This window comes from Calonectris borealis, chromosome 19 (genome assembly GCF_964195595.1).
Source record: "Calonectris borealis chromosome 19, bCalBor7.hap1.2, whole genome shotgun sequence".
NCBI lineage: Eukaryota > Metazoa > Chordata > Aves > Procellariiformes > Procellariidae > Calonectris > Calonectris borealis.
In genome coordinates, this window is record NC_134330.1 from 4,113,472 (window position 1) to 4,129,109 (window position 15,638).

Consider the following 15,638-nt stretch of genomic DNA (forward strand, 5'->3'; position numbering starts at 1 on the left):
GGCTCGCGGCGCTCCCCCACCCAGCCAATCACTGCCTGCAGCTTTTCTACCAACCAATGGGCTCCCCCCTACCTCGGAGAGGGTTTACATTCTCCCCGACCCAATCGCGAGCGCCCTCTGTCAGCGGCGAGCCAATGGGAGACGAGCGGCGAGTGACAGCTGCCCAATGGGGCCCTCCGACTCTCCCATCCTGCGGAGCGGGGGGTGTATATCTCCCCGCCGCCGCCTGAGGAATGTCAACTATTCAACATGGAGACGGCGGTTACCAGGTTCGAGGCCATGGTGAGTCCGGGCGGCGGCCGGGCTGAGGGGCGGCCGGGCCGGGAGGCGGCGGCGGGAGCGCCTCGGAGGGCACAGGGCTTGAGGGAGGGAAAGGAGGGGCGCGGGCGCGGCTGGGGGCGCGAGGGGAGACCGCTCTCCCTTCGCGCCCCCAGCCGCGCCCGCGCCCCATCCGGGCCCTGAGCGGAGCCCGCGCGGCCCTCGACGGGGCGACCGCCGTCCGCCGCTCGGGTCAGGCGAGTTCGGCCGGTCCGGTCCATTCTGCTACCCCCCCCCCGCTTCTCCCCGAGGGGGGCGGGGCTTGATGGTGCCGCTCCATTCACCCCCTCAGCGCGGGGGCAGGGCCCGGCCATTTCCCTCTCACCTGGGGGGCTGTGGAGGGGGGGCGGGTTCCGCGCAGTCCCGGGCGCGTTTATTGCCCTCCGTGGCGGGGGCAACGGGGCCGGTGAGGGGTGCGGCCGGACCGCTCCGGGCCGTTTCATTTCCCCGTCGCGGTGGGGGGGGGGCGGCGTAGAGCAGAGCGCTCTCGGACTAGTCCATTTTGTCTCAGCGGGGGGTGAGGGTGGAGCTCTTACCTGGGCTGGCCCATTTTCCCCTGCGGGGGTGTCCGGGGAGGGGAGGCCGGCTGGGCTGTTTCATTCGCGCCGGCAGCGGGGGGGAGTGGGGAGCGGGGGGATGCAGCGGGATGGCTGCCAGCCGGGGGCTGCGGCGGCGCCGCGCCTCGGACTCCGCTTCTCCTTCTGCCCGGGCGGAGGGGGCAGGTAGAGCGGGGCAGGTCCGCGGGACTGGCAGCGGGAGAGGAACCGGGGAGCCTCCCCCATCGCCTCGCCGCGGGTGGGCGCTGCGGGGCCGGGCCGGCCGCCCTGAGGAGAGGGGCCTGTGGGGGCCGGGCCGCCCGCCGGCGCCTCAGGGGGAGCGCACCGGCCCCTTCAGTCGTCCATTCCTCGCGGGGCCGGGGATGTAGCCAGTCCTGAGGAGGGGGTGGCTTTTCCTTCAGCCGTTCGAGTTCGTGTAGTTCTTCACAGCGTTTAACTTCATTTCAGTGCTCTTTGAGCCAGCCCCCGAGGGCGAGACTGAGCTACCTCGTGTAATAGTCGCCTTTCTGCCTGTCCCACTCATGGAAAAGCAAAAAACCAAAAAACTATGCTGTGCTTTCACACATTCAGAGGCAATGGAAAACTGTCTCTTTAAACAGCCAAGTTCGTTGTGGCATCCTTCAAATCTTGATCTTCATTTTTGCTTCTAAATAATGTAATCTTGTTTACACTTTTTTTTTTAGTTGAAATGTCTTGGAAATACTTTATGCATCCAAATGCCTAACAGATAATATAATTTCTGTCCCTAAATCCTTACATAAATGCTTGTACTGACGTAGTTCTCCAAAATATGATGCTCCTTTGGGGTTTGCTTGGAAACTTCCAGAAGTTTTTTGTAATTTTAATTGTCCTAGCAGCAGTGTTAGGTAACTTAATTGATAAACTACAGGTGTCATGGAGAAAAAGTACATTATTCAATAGAGAGACAAATAATACAATAGACTTGTCTTTGCTTTTTTTCTCCTCTGGCAATCTTGGTTTCAAGTTCTAATTAAGAAATATGTAAAAATGAGTTTAATAGTCTCCTAGTTCTTATTTGTACACAGTGACATCACTGAAGTGGAATATTTGAGAGAAATTAAGAATAGAAAGAACACTAGGAGAACATGGTGAGGAATATTGTATATCCACATTATTCCTTAACCTAATGAGCGCTAGACTTTAATACATAAAATTGGTGTGCTGCTTAATGCCCTGTGTTTAAACTTGTTTAGTTTACTTACTTTATTGCTCCTTCAGTCACTTTTCTGCAGCACCAGCATAATGCATCCCTTAAAGCGTTAGGAACAGTGGGCAAGTTAAGTGTTTGTTGTCTAAAAACCAACTGGCTGAAAGTTGTCTAAATGTGACTGCTAAAGTTGTCTAAATGTGTAGCATGTTCTGCTAACATGCCTTTGTCACCTCATTGAGTGACCTGCACGTCATTGCAATAGTAAGACACTTCTGAATGAATATTTTAAGCTATAATACTATTTCTGTTAAGAAATAAAAACTAACAATTTGAATAAATGCCAAAATACCTGCATTAGTTGAAAGATCAGGGAATTCAAACTATCCTACCTAATTCTCTGTTTTACCGCACTTTAAAAACAAGGTGGTGTGTTTTGTTTTGTTTTTTTTTCTTTGAAGAAACCATGCTTTTGAGGAAGTGGGGGTTATTTTTGCTCTCCTTTAGCTACTGAACTGCAGTCATCGTACTGAATGCCTAGAGTGGTAATAATGTACAGTATTTTAATTCAGTGACATACTAAATTCTTGTCAGAGCTCTGAAGTTGTTCTAATTTCAAATTCAAAACCTCAGCCCGGCCCATAGTGTAAGCTTGATCTCCCCATATCTTTTGTTAGAATTTTTTTTTTTGTAAAGCCTAGTTTAGAAATAATAATTTAGAAATCTGTTTAGAGATACCTAGGTTAGATGTTGATATTTATTTATTTATTTAATGTCATGGTTTATTTATGTGTTTTATTGGAAGTCTTACTTTCAAGTGATTCCCATTTTAGGACATGTAAATAGTCAGAGAGGTATTTTGGCCTCCTTAAGATTAACAGGGGCTTTAATATATGGTAGTGGAAGAAGACAGTAGTGGGTCACTGTCTTATGATCTGCTTTATGAGTAGACCAAAATGATCATTGCACAAATAATTTTAAGGTGGAGACTTGTTTGGGTCAATTACCTGCACAGATGGTGCATAACAACTTCCAAAGGTTTTGAGATTATAGCTTGGTCTTTCACCCCATTCTAATTACCCCAAATCATTTGGGTAATCCATTTGAAAACCAAATTGATTTTGATTTCACCCTGTTAGTCTTACATTTTTCTGTTTGATTCTTCTGTTAATTTCTTCTAGCAGAAGATGGAAGATGGTATGCCTGGCTGCCTTCTTCCGTTAAAACTGCTGGGTGGCACAAGGCAGTTGCATCTTCACCTGTTTCTTTTGTTGTCTTTTTTTTTTCTTTTAAGAAAAGGGTGATTTCTTAAATACACTTTGAACAATTTCACTTAATAATTTCCTATATCCAAACCTTACTCAAAAGTGCAGTATTTTTCTTTGTCATTGTTTATATTAATCAGAATATGTACATTGGCAACTATGTCTCACATATTGCAGCTTTGTGTCTCTTGCTTTTCCTTCTGCTCACTGTTTCTTCTTCCTGGATTTCCTGTGAAGTCAGCTCTCTCCACAGAAGTGTGATAAAATAACACTTCTTATTTCCCCAGAGGTTTTGACATGCATTTCATGGAAAGCTTCATTTCAGTCTCATGGAACCAGGGATAAACTAATTTGTAGGAGCTTGAAAAGAACAATGTGTGTGAAAATACCAGGTAATTGATGGTTATTTGAGACTATTGCTCAAAGTACAGCAAAAAGAAGAGCTGAATGAACCATAACATCTACAATAAAAGATGAGATTCGTTATGCAAAAGACTGTAAAGCTGACTTATTAACAATTTAAATAATACTGGGTGCTGTAGTTTAGGACTTAGGCACCTCAGACTGTGCTGCACAAGAGTTCACTGAAGTCAGTTGGGACCAGCGATCTTTTCAACAGCACTTCAACAGTCTGCACTGAAAGAAATGTTGTGGACATCCATTTAGTAAAATTTGAAAACAAATAGATAAACTGTCAGATGAGACGAGAGTGCTTCATTCAGAGCAATTTAGTGAATTTCTGTCACTGTATTTTTGGTATAGTGGACCTGCTTTTTTCTTTGAGTGGTGTCTGTCCAGTGCCCTTTTTATGTTGTACTACTAGTGATCATGCACAAAAAGCAGTGCAATGTTAAAAGGGCATTGGCCAGCAATGCTATCTACTTACTCATTCTTCTTATTATTATTATTATAATCACTACTGTATGTCTGAGACCAGAAGGTGATTTGAAAAACAACTGTAAAATGGGATTGCCACTAATTTATTTTTTTGCACTCATCTTCTAGTTATTTGCCAAGGAGAAATGTTAACTGATCTTCTAATGACAAATACCATCAACTCTGTGCGTGTGTTTCCTTAGAAAGAAGTGCCCTACAAAGAGGAAAGAACACTGTGTAGCATTATTTCCTACAGAGAAATGTGACAGGTGTGGAGTCGGCTCAGGTTGTTCCTCTGTGTGCATTAGCAATTATCCATCTCTCTCCACTCCATTCCTCTGTTTCTTTGCATTTTTTTGTTAAGAATCTTAGCGCATTCAAACCATAGAAGTTCTCAAACTTTTTATATGAAGTTACTGTTTTTGTTAAAAAGAAACACATTTTTGAGATTTATGAAATACACCCCCACTTTGATGGTGCGCTAACATCCATGTGGTAACCCCAGTGATAATATACATCCATGAGGTTGGGAAATGAGTGTGTGTTTAAGTGCATTTTAAAGTGATTCAATACCTGCAAATAAGAAGAATAAACTCTAGTGTCCAGAAAATTTCCCTGTAATGCAGTTTAAGAACATCTGTCTGACAGCAGTTTAGAATCTTTGCTTGCTTTGAGGCAAATCTAAGAAATAAGTAAATTTGGAAATGTAGTTTCCGTTTAAGAGCATCAAATTGTTTGAATTTCCGACAGATCTGTTGAGCATTTTGTTGGGTGTTTTTCCCCCCACCCACCCCCCTTGGTCAGTGGAATGACAGGGATTATGAATAATAATAATGTCTTGAAATATGTGATTTCTTGTGTGTCTGTATTAGGACTTGGTGAACATGAACCCTATCCAATTCTCCATGATCTGCAGAAACTACTATCTGACTCTACCTATTTTTCCCAATACATATTTTGAGTGTATTGATTACTTGTACAGAATTCTTCCTGCTAACGAATGCTCTGACTTTATTGCACTACTGTACTTTACAGCTAGCAGTGCAATAGTATTGTCAAAGCATCTGAAAGCAGAGTGCGCAGCCATGGTGTGAGTCTGGCCTCACAGCTTCTAACACTTTCTTCTAAGCCTGTGAGTAAATTACAAGTTTGCATTTCAGAAACTGCATTTTCTGTGTGATTGTTGTACAATACTCATCATAAAAATGGTCCTAACCTATAACATTAAGGTGAGATTTTTGCAGGTGTGTTTTTCTTGAAATACAGCAAGAAACAAATATTTATAAAACAAAGGAAAAATGGATCATAATGGAGGAACATATGGCAGTGCTTATAAACGTGTTTTGAAATTGCTGAATATAAATTTTGTTTCTCTTAGAGTTAGCATGCTTTCAGGAGAAAGCAGTGATACTGAACCGTGTTATTATTTTCACTAAGCACAAATCTCAAAATTATAGCCATATGATGGATAAGCATTCAGCGTCACATTCAGTTTTTATGTCTTGAATCATAGTAGTAGCATGGTATTAGTGGCTTACTGTCATTCTGTAAATCTCAAATTAATCAATATTGAATATTTCAGGAACAGAGCTTCATGGATTTTTTTGAAAGCCACCCATATGCATTGTCTGCTTTCCCAAAAATTAATAATCAAATGGAGGAGTTGGAGAAAAGCAAAAAAAGATCTTTTTGGGGTGCCTGCCTCTAGAAATGAAAACCTAAAAATGTTCGCTAGTGGAGGAGAAGAGAAACGATTCAACAGTTACGAAAAATCCCTCATGAACTCTTTAAAAATACATAGTGTAGTAAAAAGTATTTTATTCTCGCATTTTATCATGACTGGTTTCTGGGGTAGATGTGGGAAGGAGTTTTCTTGGGCAAATGGTAAGTTATGGGAGTAACGGGTGAAAGCTTTCCCTTTGATTTATAGATGCTCAAGGTCTTTACTAGATTTATTTCCCGTTTCTTAAGCTATTATTTGAAAATTTGCTGAAGGTGTGTATATATATGAAAGATCATACATTTTCACATCATCAGAAAGGGGATTTTACTTGTAGAATATCTTGGATCGACCACTATTCCTTTAGGCTATCTGAAGTTGCAGATCCTCAAAGGTATTAATGGCAGTTCCTGAAGGTGGATCCCAAGGCTGATGTTTAAAACATAAACATCCTTTTGGTATCCAGGCCTGACTACAGGCTACATCCAAAGACTACTGAAGTTTGTCACTTTAGCTACCGTTACAGCACTGCCAGTTAGTACTTTGGGATACAGTTAACAAATATAGTCTTATTTTGATCCTTTAAAAAGTTGTAATGATTACTTCAGGGTTAATCTCAATATAAATAGTGAAAACCACATGGAGTTAAGTAAGTTACAAGCATTTTTTACTTGCTTTCATCGTAGTCTCTTTTGTGACTGTAAAATCCCCAAATCATTACGTTAAGAAATTAATGATTTTTTTTCTGAACTGGGAAAACTGCCTTTCTTTAAAGCAGAAGTCCTTAATAGATATTAAAATTGCAGACTAAAATTAATTAAGTAATAATGCTATCAGACTGGTTTACAAGGCATTTAGATAATTCTCTGGTGGCTTATTTATCCGAAGGAAAGAAATGTGATGTTGTCAATTTTATTATCTATTTGTCAGTCTGGTTTATTAGGGAATAATAAAATGTATTATGGGTATTATAACCATCTGAGAGAATGCATTCCTAATATAATTAATAATAAAATCTCTGTTGATATGCTTGGATCCTGAACACTTATTCATAATCTCTGCTGTGTAAATAACCGAATATTGCAGTTTTGCTAACAGAACTTTTAATGTTTGAAAAGAAAAGCAACTAGCCAAGAAAAAGCTTTAAAAATTGATGGAAAATATGTTAATATCTCAGAAGGAAAAAAATCAAGTATCTCCTGCATCAAGTGAAGATCAGTTTAAAAAAGATACATGTTCTTTTCTATTGATAAAACTTACCTCTTTGGTGTACTTCTTAAACTTCATCTTGGGAGGTTTGGCGTTGGAAGGGAGATGGAAGATAACATAGGAAGAGATGGAAATGTTTTCATGCATTTTGGGGAGCTGCATAAAAAGGTACTAATGGCAAGAGAACAATTGGGTAATTTGTGTTAGACAAATGGAAAGAGGATAAAATTAATATAAGTGTGTGTGTGTGTACACACACATTTAATTCTTACATGCGAGAAGAAAATGGTTAAGTCTGCAAGTTTATTGCATTATATTTTTCAGGCTAGAAGTGTGTCAGCAGAATTGGCAAACATTAGCTAATGGAATAGATCGGAGGAATAGAAACTTAATTTTATAGTACACAAACCTTTAAAATGGAGGCATCTGGCTTCTGCTTTCCTGAAATACAGGAAAGGTGAATGGTTGGGGTTTGTCTGCAGTTTTTGGTTTTTAATACACTGTGGCTGACCTTAAATATTTTAGTTCCAGAAGGCAGAATCTGATCTGGATTATATTCAACACAGACTGGAATTTGAAATAATGAAAAGTCTTCCTGATGACGCAGCAGCAGAGGTAGTATTTTCAGATGGAAGTAATAGATTTTATTGCATTTTGCATAAAGTTGGTAATAAATGGGTAATTTTCTTTAATCCTAAAATATATTTGGCTGTTCTTTTATCTAGTTGTTTGTTGGTTGTTTATTGTTGTTGTTGTTATTATTAAAATATTGCATCATATATCAAGATAACTGGCCTAATATGAATTCAGTGCAGAAACCAACAAAACTTCCTTGATTTCTTGGTATAGTGAAATTCGTCCATGTTTTGCTTTGAGAAATGAGTAGTAGCGTTAACACCTAAATTTAAGAGACAGATTCCAATCTGAGCTAAAACACACCCTTGGTCTGAGATCAAAGATAAACTTGCTAGTGAGCAATGACTAAATTCAGATTTGGGAGAGAGATGAGAGGAAGAGGAAGACAAAAAATGGCAGCATGTAAAGGGTTTTATAAAAAAGTCCTTGTCTCCATGTATATTGGGACATATAGTGGAAAAATAATCTTTTTAGTTAGAAGTCCCTCATTTATTCCAATTCAGAAAAGCCGTTAAAATTCACCAACACAAGAAGTTCATCCTCCTGTATTTGTTGTGGAACTATGGAGTTGTGCTGTTTTAGTTTTTCATAAGCAAAAATGATAGATAGTGTTAATAAATGTATAGATGAAACAGATGCTACAGCTACTTTTCATTGTAAAGGGTCATTTCATGTTATATTTTAGTGGCTTTAATGCCGACACTTAATTGGTATGTGGCCACATTAATTTTCTCTTCTTAAATAGTTTAAATGTACTTTTAATTTCTACATAGGAAAATCCAGCTGCTCTCTTGGAAGAACTCTCAGTGGTGAAATCTCGTTATAAAACGTTATGTATGCAGATGGAAAAAATTTCCATAGAGCAGAAAGAATGCATGAAGGGCATCCGTGCTGCTCTAAAGAACACAATGAAGACGGTTCAGGAATTACAGCAACATACTGGTCTTGAGGTAGTATTTTCATTTTAATCACTCAGGTCTCACTCCTGTACATGAGCATGTATTTGTGTAACCTTTACATAGACGTGAGTAGTTCCACTGGAAACTGTTACACGTGCAGGCTCTTAGAAGACTCCTAGAGGATAAGACGACCGTTTACCTGAAGAAATGCTTGCAAGATTGGAGCTCTTTCTGTAAATCACAAGCCTGATTCATCACTCAACAGTTGAGCTAGCGGTATTCAGTTTTGGAGTTGAAGTAATACCATAATGGTGTGACTAGTGTGACATACGTTTGAATAGTTTCATAGAAATTGATGCCTCTGTGCACAGCTGTGTCACAGTTCTATACTGACTTTTTTAAAAGTAGCTACCTTAAAGAAATTAGAACGTGAAACCCAATTTAAAAGGCAAAAAAGCTTTTAAATGGCAAATGTATTTTCACTGTCTAAAGTGAGTAAGTTAAAACCAAAGCATTGTTACACATGTGGTGGAATTGCTGATAGTGCAAAGAAATAAGCTTTTCTCAGTATGATAATGCTAATATCTGTTAAAAAAACCCAACAACAAACAACATATTTTCGTAAGTGGTCTTCAGACACTGCTTCATGACAGTTTTGAAGAGGTTGTGAAAGCATTCATTTTGTCCCTTTACAAATAAGGTGATTTAGATCAAAAAAGCTAATTGATAATCTAGTGGCAAAGACAGAACTGGTGTGACTAAAACATATTCCCAGATCTCAGCTCTCACTTTAGTGTTCTAATGACAGTGCCCCGAGATTGCGTTTAATCTATCAACAGCTCTAGACACGTTACTGGTAAGCCTCTATAGATAAAATGTACTGTATAATGATTTAAAAGACAGTAGTTATATGTCACAGAAAGGAAAAAATATTTTCTCTCCCTGTGTTCCAAGGATATGCTGCCAATAATAATTTCATATTTGGATTTTGTTAAAGTGGAAGACTCTTGTCTCTTGAGTTACATTTATACTGTTTAGATAAAGATTTTCTTGTACTTTGTATATTTCTTAAACCAAAGATGGATTAAACTGTTACGGAGAAATGTCTTTAAGTGAAATACTTAATTGTATTGAATAATTTATCTTCTTTCCAATGAATCATTTGTAGTATTGATGTTAAAGGAATATTATGGTTGGATTTTTCAGAAATACTTAGCTTGTAAATTTGCTTTCATTTGAAGGAAAGTAGGAGTCTACTAGTAATTTCCATGAGAAAAGGGTTACACAAACATTGAGTTCTTCTGTAAATATCACCCTAGGAACTGAAAGTATCAGAGTTCTCTTTTTTTTTTTTCTCTAGCGCTTACCTCTGTCAGAAGAAGAACAGGCTGCAGCACAGCAGTTAACCTGCCAAACTGCTAAAGAAATGGAATTGCTAGTGGAAGAGGTAATTAGGCCACAGAGTGTCAGTATTCCAGAAACCATTAATCCTGAGTAGCTCAACTGAAGTCAGAAGGGCTGTTTTTGTGACTTAATACCTCTCAAAAGAATGGAATTTTTCAGAAATGGGACTAAAGTTTCTAACAAACCTTTTCATTTTTATTGTATACTGATTAAGTCTGTGATTTGTTCCAATTAAATTGTCCACAATGGAAAAATTTGCTTTGACGGAAGACTGTGTTCCCCTTATTTTTTAATTGGGATATGTTTATGTTCATTTTCAGAGATGCAGTTTGTTGCTCTTGTCAATCCTATTGTTCTGTTAATGCATTACATAAGAAGCCTTTGGGTGGGAGTGAAGAATGTAATTGATTCAAACCAATGTATATCAAAATGGAGAGAAATTTAATTTCCTGTAAAATATTAAATACATTTTGGAATATGAGTAACAATAAGTATATTCTAACTGTAATGCAGTGGAACATAGATCTAAAGTACTATTTGTTAAAAAAGATATTCTCCCATTGCTACTCAAAGCACAAACTTTGAATATAATTAGCTGCAAAGATTTGGTCTGGGTCTCATATTAAAAGCAAAATATTAAAGAAGGTTAATAGAGTGTAATTATCTTATTGACCTTATCTTTTTCTACGTGTCTTCTCACTGCCCACTACTCTTCTGTCAAAGGATGCCTCGCTTTCTGTCCCTTTATTGCCACGGTTGGTTTGCATGAAAGCCGTCCAGTATCCTGCAGCTTCATTCACTCTTTCTTTGCAAATATCTTCTCCTACCTTGATAAATGCTCTCAATTTCTGTCTTTCTATTATTTAATTTTAAAGCGCTTAAGATACAGCTGGCATAAACCAGGCCCAATGCAAAATGTAGCTATATCCTACAGCTACTGAGGCCAGTTTAATTGGTATCAGTCCCTATGAGTGTGTTTTGAAGATGTTCTCTGAAAGGCAGAAAGAATGGAAAGATGCCACAAAGGCCCTGGGATTTTTTTCGTCAGTGCTGTATTTCTGGCTGGGGAGAGTTAGATGTAGCTGCCTTCAGCTTGTCAGAACTGTCAGCCTCTGAAGATTGCTTGAGAATAGGATTGCTTTTTCCTTTGCTGCATGTGCAGTGCTTCAGCTAGATCCATGCCGGAATGCAAAGGAGAAAGCTGAAAAGGCTCATCTGACTTGTATATAAATCTTTCTGTATCTGTTTTAAACTTACTTTTATTTGAAACCAGGGTTTGTTTAATGCCTAAGATTCTGCTGTTGACTTCAGTGGCTGCAAGATCCTTGGTTACCAGATAGTAAAATGTAATTACTAACGCAGAAATGAAATGGTAAAAAATTCCAACAAATCCTGACATTATCTCATTTATTTTTAGCCATTTTGTTCAGGATCTACAGTCCCTAGCTCAACTGAAGGTAAGTGCTAAAAGAATAATCTTCCCGCTGTTTTCTTTTTTTTTTTCCCTTTTGACTGATCTCCCCCACATACCCCCAGCCTCAGTAAGTAAGCTTTGTGACTAGTGTCAATCTCTCAAGACTTCCATCTCTAATATTGAACTCTAACAGTTCTGTACTATTTAAACATATCAAGTTCCATCTAGAATTCAGGGAGTAATGAATTAAACTGTTTTACTTTCAGAAAAAGGCAAATATTGTAAATAACTTCAGTTGACAAATAAGGGCTGTTTTACCCCTAGTACAATAGGGGCAAATCTCACAGTAAGCAGGTGTAGGCTGAGACCTAGATATGGTTTCTAAGCTCTTTTATTTAAAAAACATAGCGTCTATGATGCACAGTAAATTCACTGTTTTCACTCTCAAGCACTAGTAACAACTGCTTTTATGTGAGGTGAAAAATTTAGACTTTAATATAAGCAAGTGAGCCCTTAGTCATATTCCACATACAGTTCCCATGTCTCTGGGAGTTCTTCTTGCTTTTGATGGTATTGAAGTGGATAGTATTGTGTTTATGGTCTGGGAGAAATGATGTCCTAGTCTTACCATAGAAATAGCTCTTGTTTAATCCATTTATCCCTACTTATAGAAAGGAATTTTCCTAGTTCTTTTAAAAAACAACAACAAAAAAAAATAATGGAAGTACTTTCTACCTTTGGCCTAATTTCTGAATAAACCAATATCTTCTATTTCCAATTTTTTAGAATCGCAATTCAAACCATTGACTAAGGAAATACTTATGACTGTACCAAGCAGTATCAGAAGTACTGTTAAACTAGCAGACTTAAACAATTTGTACAGGGAGTTATTTAACCACTTCATTGTAAATAAGAACAAGTAAGACTTAAAGCCATTCATTAGTAAGAATTTTATAAGCTGTAACAAAATTCAGCCTTTTCAAATTAAACAAAAACAGCTAGTTAACCATTCACTGCTATATTACAACTTCATAATTTGATTTTACTCCCCTACACTCTTCTTGGTTAGGTACATACCCCAAAGTGTTAGGCCATCATACAAAACCTCCTAAATTAATTTTTATAAAAACGGCTTGATGATTTGATAATTTTCAGAACTGAATGTCAGGTTCTTCAGAAACAGATTTTTTTCACTGTACAGATGTCCAAAACTGGGTCTATTCAAGAAAGTTTTGCTGATACAGTCATACCGCCAAACCCTTTTAGCTTTCTGAATCTGCATCCGGGCTGGAAAAGCAAAGCCCTAATGCTAAACCATGACCCCCGAACCCTGCCCTCCCCACACCAAGCCCTCCGGCCTGCCTGAGCCCTGACCCCTGTCTGGGATGTGCGCTGTGGATTTCTCGCAGGCTGGTATTAAAAATGAGGACGTTTTTAACTCAGGAGTTCTGTCTCTTTAACCTTAAGGTTGGATTAGCAAATGACTGTTCTCAATTTGAAGTAGCACAGAAAAGTTGATGACCATCTGAGTAAGCATGAGAATTACAGAGCACTCGCAAAACATTAAACAGTATGCGCTTTTTAGCCTTTTTCTGCCAGACCTGATGTTTGATACCCTGTTTTGCTAAATAGTTTGCTTTTGTCTTACAGAGCAGCATTGAATGTTTCGCAGATGAACGAGATGACTATGAAAGCCACTGACTCAAGAATACGAGTCTTGAAAGAACTTGCTATTGTGGAACTTGACAAACGAGGAAATGTTAAATTCGTTGAGTAAATGAAAGCTCAGTCCTTTCTCATTTAACACACAAGTATCCTGGATTATTAACAAGCAAGTATTTCTCTGGTGTCTAGGAGTTCTGAGTGCACTGTTGGGAAGCTGTTAAAGTTTGTGTACACAAATTCTATTTATAGTCCTTAAAATTGGAGAGTTAATTGAGGTTGGTATTTTATCTTGGATATTTATAGAACTATAGTTCTATTTTTAAAAAGTATTGTTAGCCTGCAACACTTCCATGTCCTTGCTTACATTCCTGAGTGGGTTTTTAAGCCACTTAATTGTACTTAACATTCCTGAATAAATGATGAAAGCTAAGGAGATGAAGCCATAGATTTATTATGCTTTTGTTTACATGACTCCTGACCCTGAGCCCTGCCCTAACACCTGAACCTGGTCCCTGACCCTTTTAATTTTCCTTTGATGTGAACAGTCTTGGTTTTTTTTTTTTACAGTCCAGCAAAATTGCAGACTCGGAGAATAGCTGAGGTGGGGAGGGACCTCTGGAGATTGTCGAGTCCAACCCCCTGCTCAGAGCAGGCCCAACTACAGCAGGTTGCTCAGGGCGGTGTCTTGAAGAACGCCAAGAATAAGGGCTTCACAACCTCCCTGGGCAACCTGTTGCAGTGTTTGACCACCCTCATAGAAAAAAAAAAAAAGGTTTTTTTTAATGTTTAATGTTTTTATATTTATTTCAGCCTAATTTGAGAGAGTAAGGTATCTGAAGTTTATTAAGTTCCTACCGTTTTTGTGAAAAATGATGGCTGTCAAAGGAGAGAAATTTAAATTAATGCCCCTAGGAAGAGAGAGGCTGATTTCTGCACTCATCAGTGAACTGGTTGGTCTATTTAGAGTTTGTTGGGGAGAGGAACAGGTGGTGTATTGAAGAAGAAGGGGGAAGAAAGGACAAGGATAACTAGATTTTATGATGTCTGCTGCTGAGTGTGCCCTTTTACCTACAAGGTTGCCATCACTTCACAAACTGGTTTAGTATTTAAGGATTTAGACAATCGTATTGATCCATTTTCAATACAGGACTTAATCCTTACTCTCACTACCTTCAACAGGGTTAAAGATCTAATTTATTAGTGAAATCTGGCTAAAATAATTATAGATACCTGTTAGTGGGAAAACAACTGCATCTAAGAATGTGCTGAGTGTAACTTAACTGCAGCTGCAGCCTTGAGGACGTGTATGTTTCCAAAGCCGTGCGAGATGTGGAAATCCATCCCTGCAGCTAGATTTTGTTCAGCGCTGCCTTGCTTGCGCTTACTCCTGACATCTGTCATCAGCGCTGAGCTCCAAGCTTTTTGTCTTGAAACCCAACAGTTGCAAATTCCTCTGAGAAAGCAGCAGCGTCTCTCACGTTACCGCTCAGTGGTGCGATGCTGCTGCTGCTGCTGCTGCAACAACGGCGGGGAGCCGTGCCTCGGCGGCGCCGGCCGCACCTGCCAGCGGGCGGAGGCTCCTCAGCTGCGCCGCCGGCTCGGCACCTCTCGCCTGCTTTCCGGGCCGGGAGCGCGGCGAGCTTCCACAGCCACGCTGACGGCCCGCTGTACCCCTGAGCCGTGACCTGGCCGGGCCCCGGCGCTGCGGGAGCCCCCGCGGGCTCTGGGCGCGAGGCACCACCCCGGCCCCCGACGGCGCGGCGGGCGGGCCGGGCCACGCGTGCGCAGTGCGGCGGTTAGGCCCCGCCTCCCCTCGGCGGCCGCAGGGCGGGTTGGCGGAGGGAGGAGCTGCGCCGCTCCCCGCGAACATGGCCGGGCGGGTGCGGGGGGCTGGGGCGCAGCCGCTGCCCGGCGGCTCCTAAACCCCCCGCGCCTTCTCTTTTCACCCCCGGGCAGTGCGGTGGGGAGAGGGGCCGGGGAGAGCCTCCCCCCGCCCCGCCGTCGGAGCCGCGGCCATGGACGAGCAGAGCGTGGAGGTGAGCGGTTGGGCGGCGGTTGCGCTCGCGCTCCCTCAGGGAGGCGGGAAGGGCGGTGCGGGGGAAGCGCTGCCTCCTCGGGGGCGCATCTCCGAGGCCGCGAGGCGGCTGCACCTTCTCCTCCTCGGGGGATGGCGAGCGGCGGGGCCGGGCCTTCCCGGCGGTTGTCTGGGGCAGGCCGTCCTGACCTATTTACGGGTCAGGGGAGGGCTGGCGGGTCGCGCCGGGGCCGCAGTGCCCTCAGCAGGTCCCCCTCCCTTGTGTGAGGGGAAAGAGGCCGAGCGGCACCGAGCTATGGGCCGCCCGAGAGGCGGAAAACAGGTTGCGGCTCTGCGGTGGGCAGGGATGCGCACAGCGCGGAGCTTGGCTCGTATGTGCGCTGGTGAGCTGGGCAGAAGGGAAGCAGGGTGTCGAGAGGTGGCATTTCTAGGCGACACGCAGTGATTTTACATAGTCACGGTTAGAAAATAA

At 41.4% G+C, this 15,638-nt stretch overlaps 2 protein-coding genes across 12 annotated transcripts in view; both read left to right on the forward strand.

Annotated features, from left to right (window-relative positions):
- Positions 1–153: 153 nt before the first annotated feature.
- SKA2 (spindle and kinetochore associated complex subunit 2) lies at positions 154–13,561 on the forward strand. 2 transcript variants are annotated; one of them, XM_075168486.1, is made up of 7 exons: positions 154–282; positions 7,639–7,728; positions 8,523–8,699; positions 10,009–10,095; positions 11,470–11,509; positions 12,253–12,385; positions 13,117–13,561. In XM_075168486.1, exons 1-7 carry the CDS (start codon positions 250–252, stop codon positions 13,241–13,243), a joined length of 687 nt encoding a protein of 228 aa, XP_075024587.1. In that variant the 5' UTR covers positions 154–249; the 3' UTR covers positions 13,244–13,561. The 2 variants fall into 2 exon arrangements, with proteins under 2 accessions (XP_075024587.1, XP_075024586.1); XM_075168485.1 differs by lacking the exon at positions 12,253–12,385 and having other exon boundaries at positions 168–282.
- Positions 13,562–13,641: 80 nt separating this feature from the next.
- Positions 13,642–15,638, forward strand: part of TRIM37 (tripartite motif containing 37) — a 37,738-nt gene continuing 35,741 nt past the window's right edge. For all 10 annotated transcript variants that reach the window (XR_012676561.1, XR_012676562.1, XM_075168474.1 and 7 more), the window contains exon 1: positions 13,642–15,167. Coding sequence is in view for 8 of the 10 variants with exons in the window: in XM_075168474.1 (XP_075024575.1) it covers positions 15,147–15,167 (21 nt within the window). In the remaining 2 variants the exon portion in view is untranslated. The remainder of the gene's footprint in view (positions 15,168–15,638) is intronic.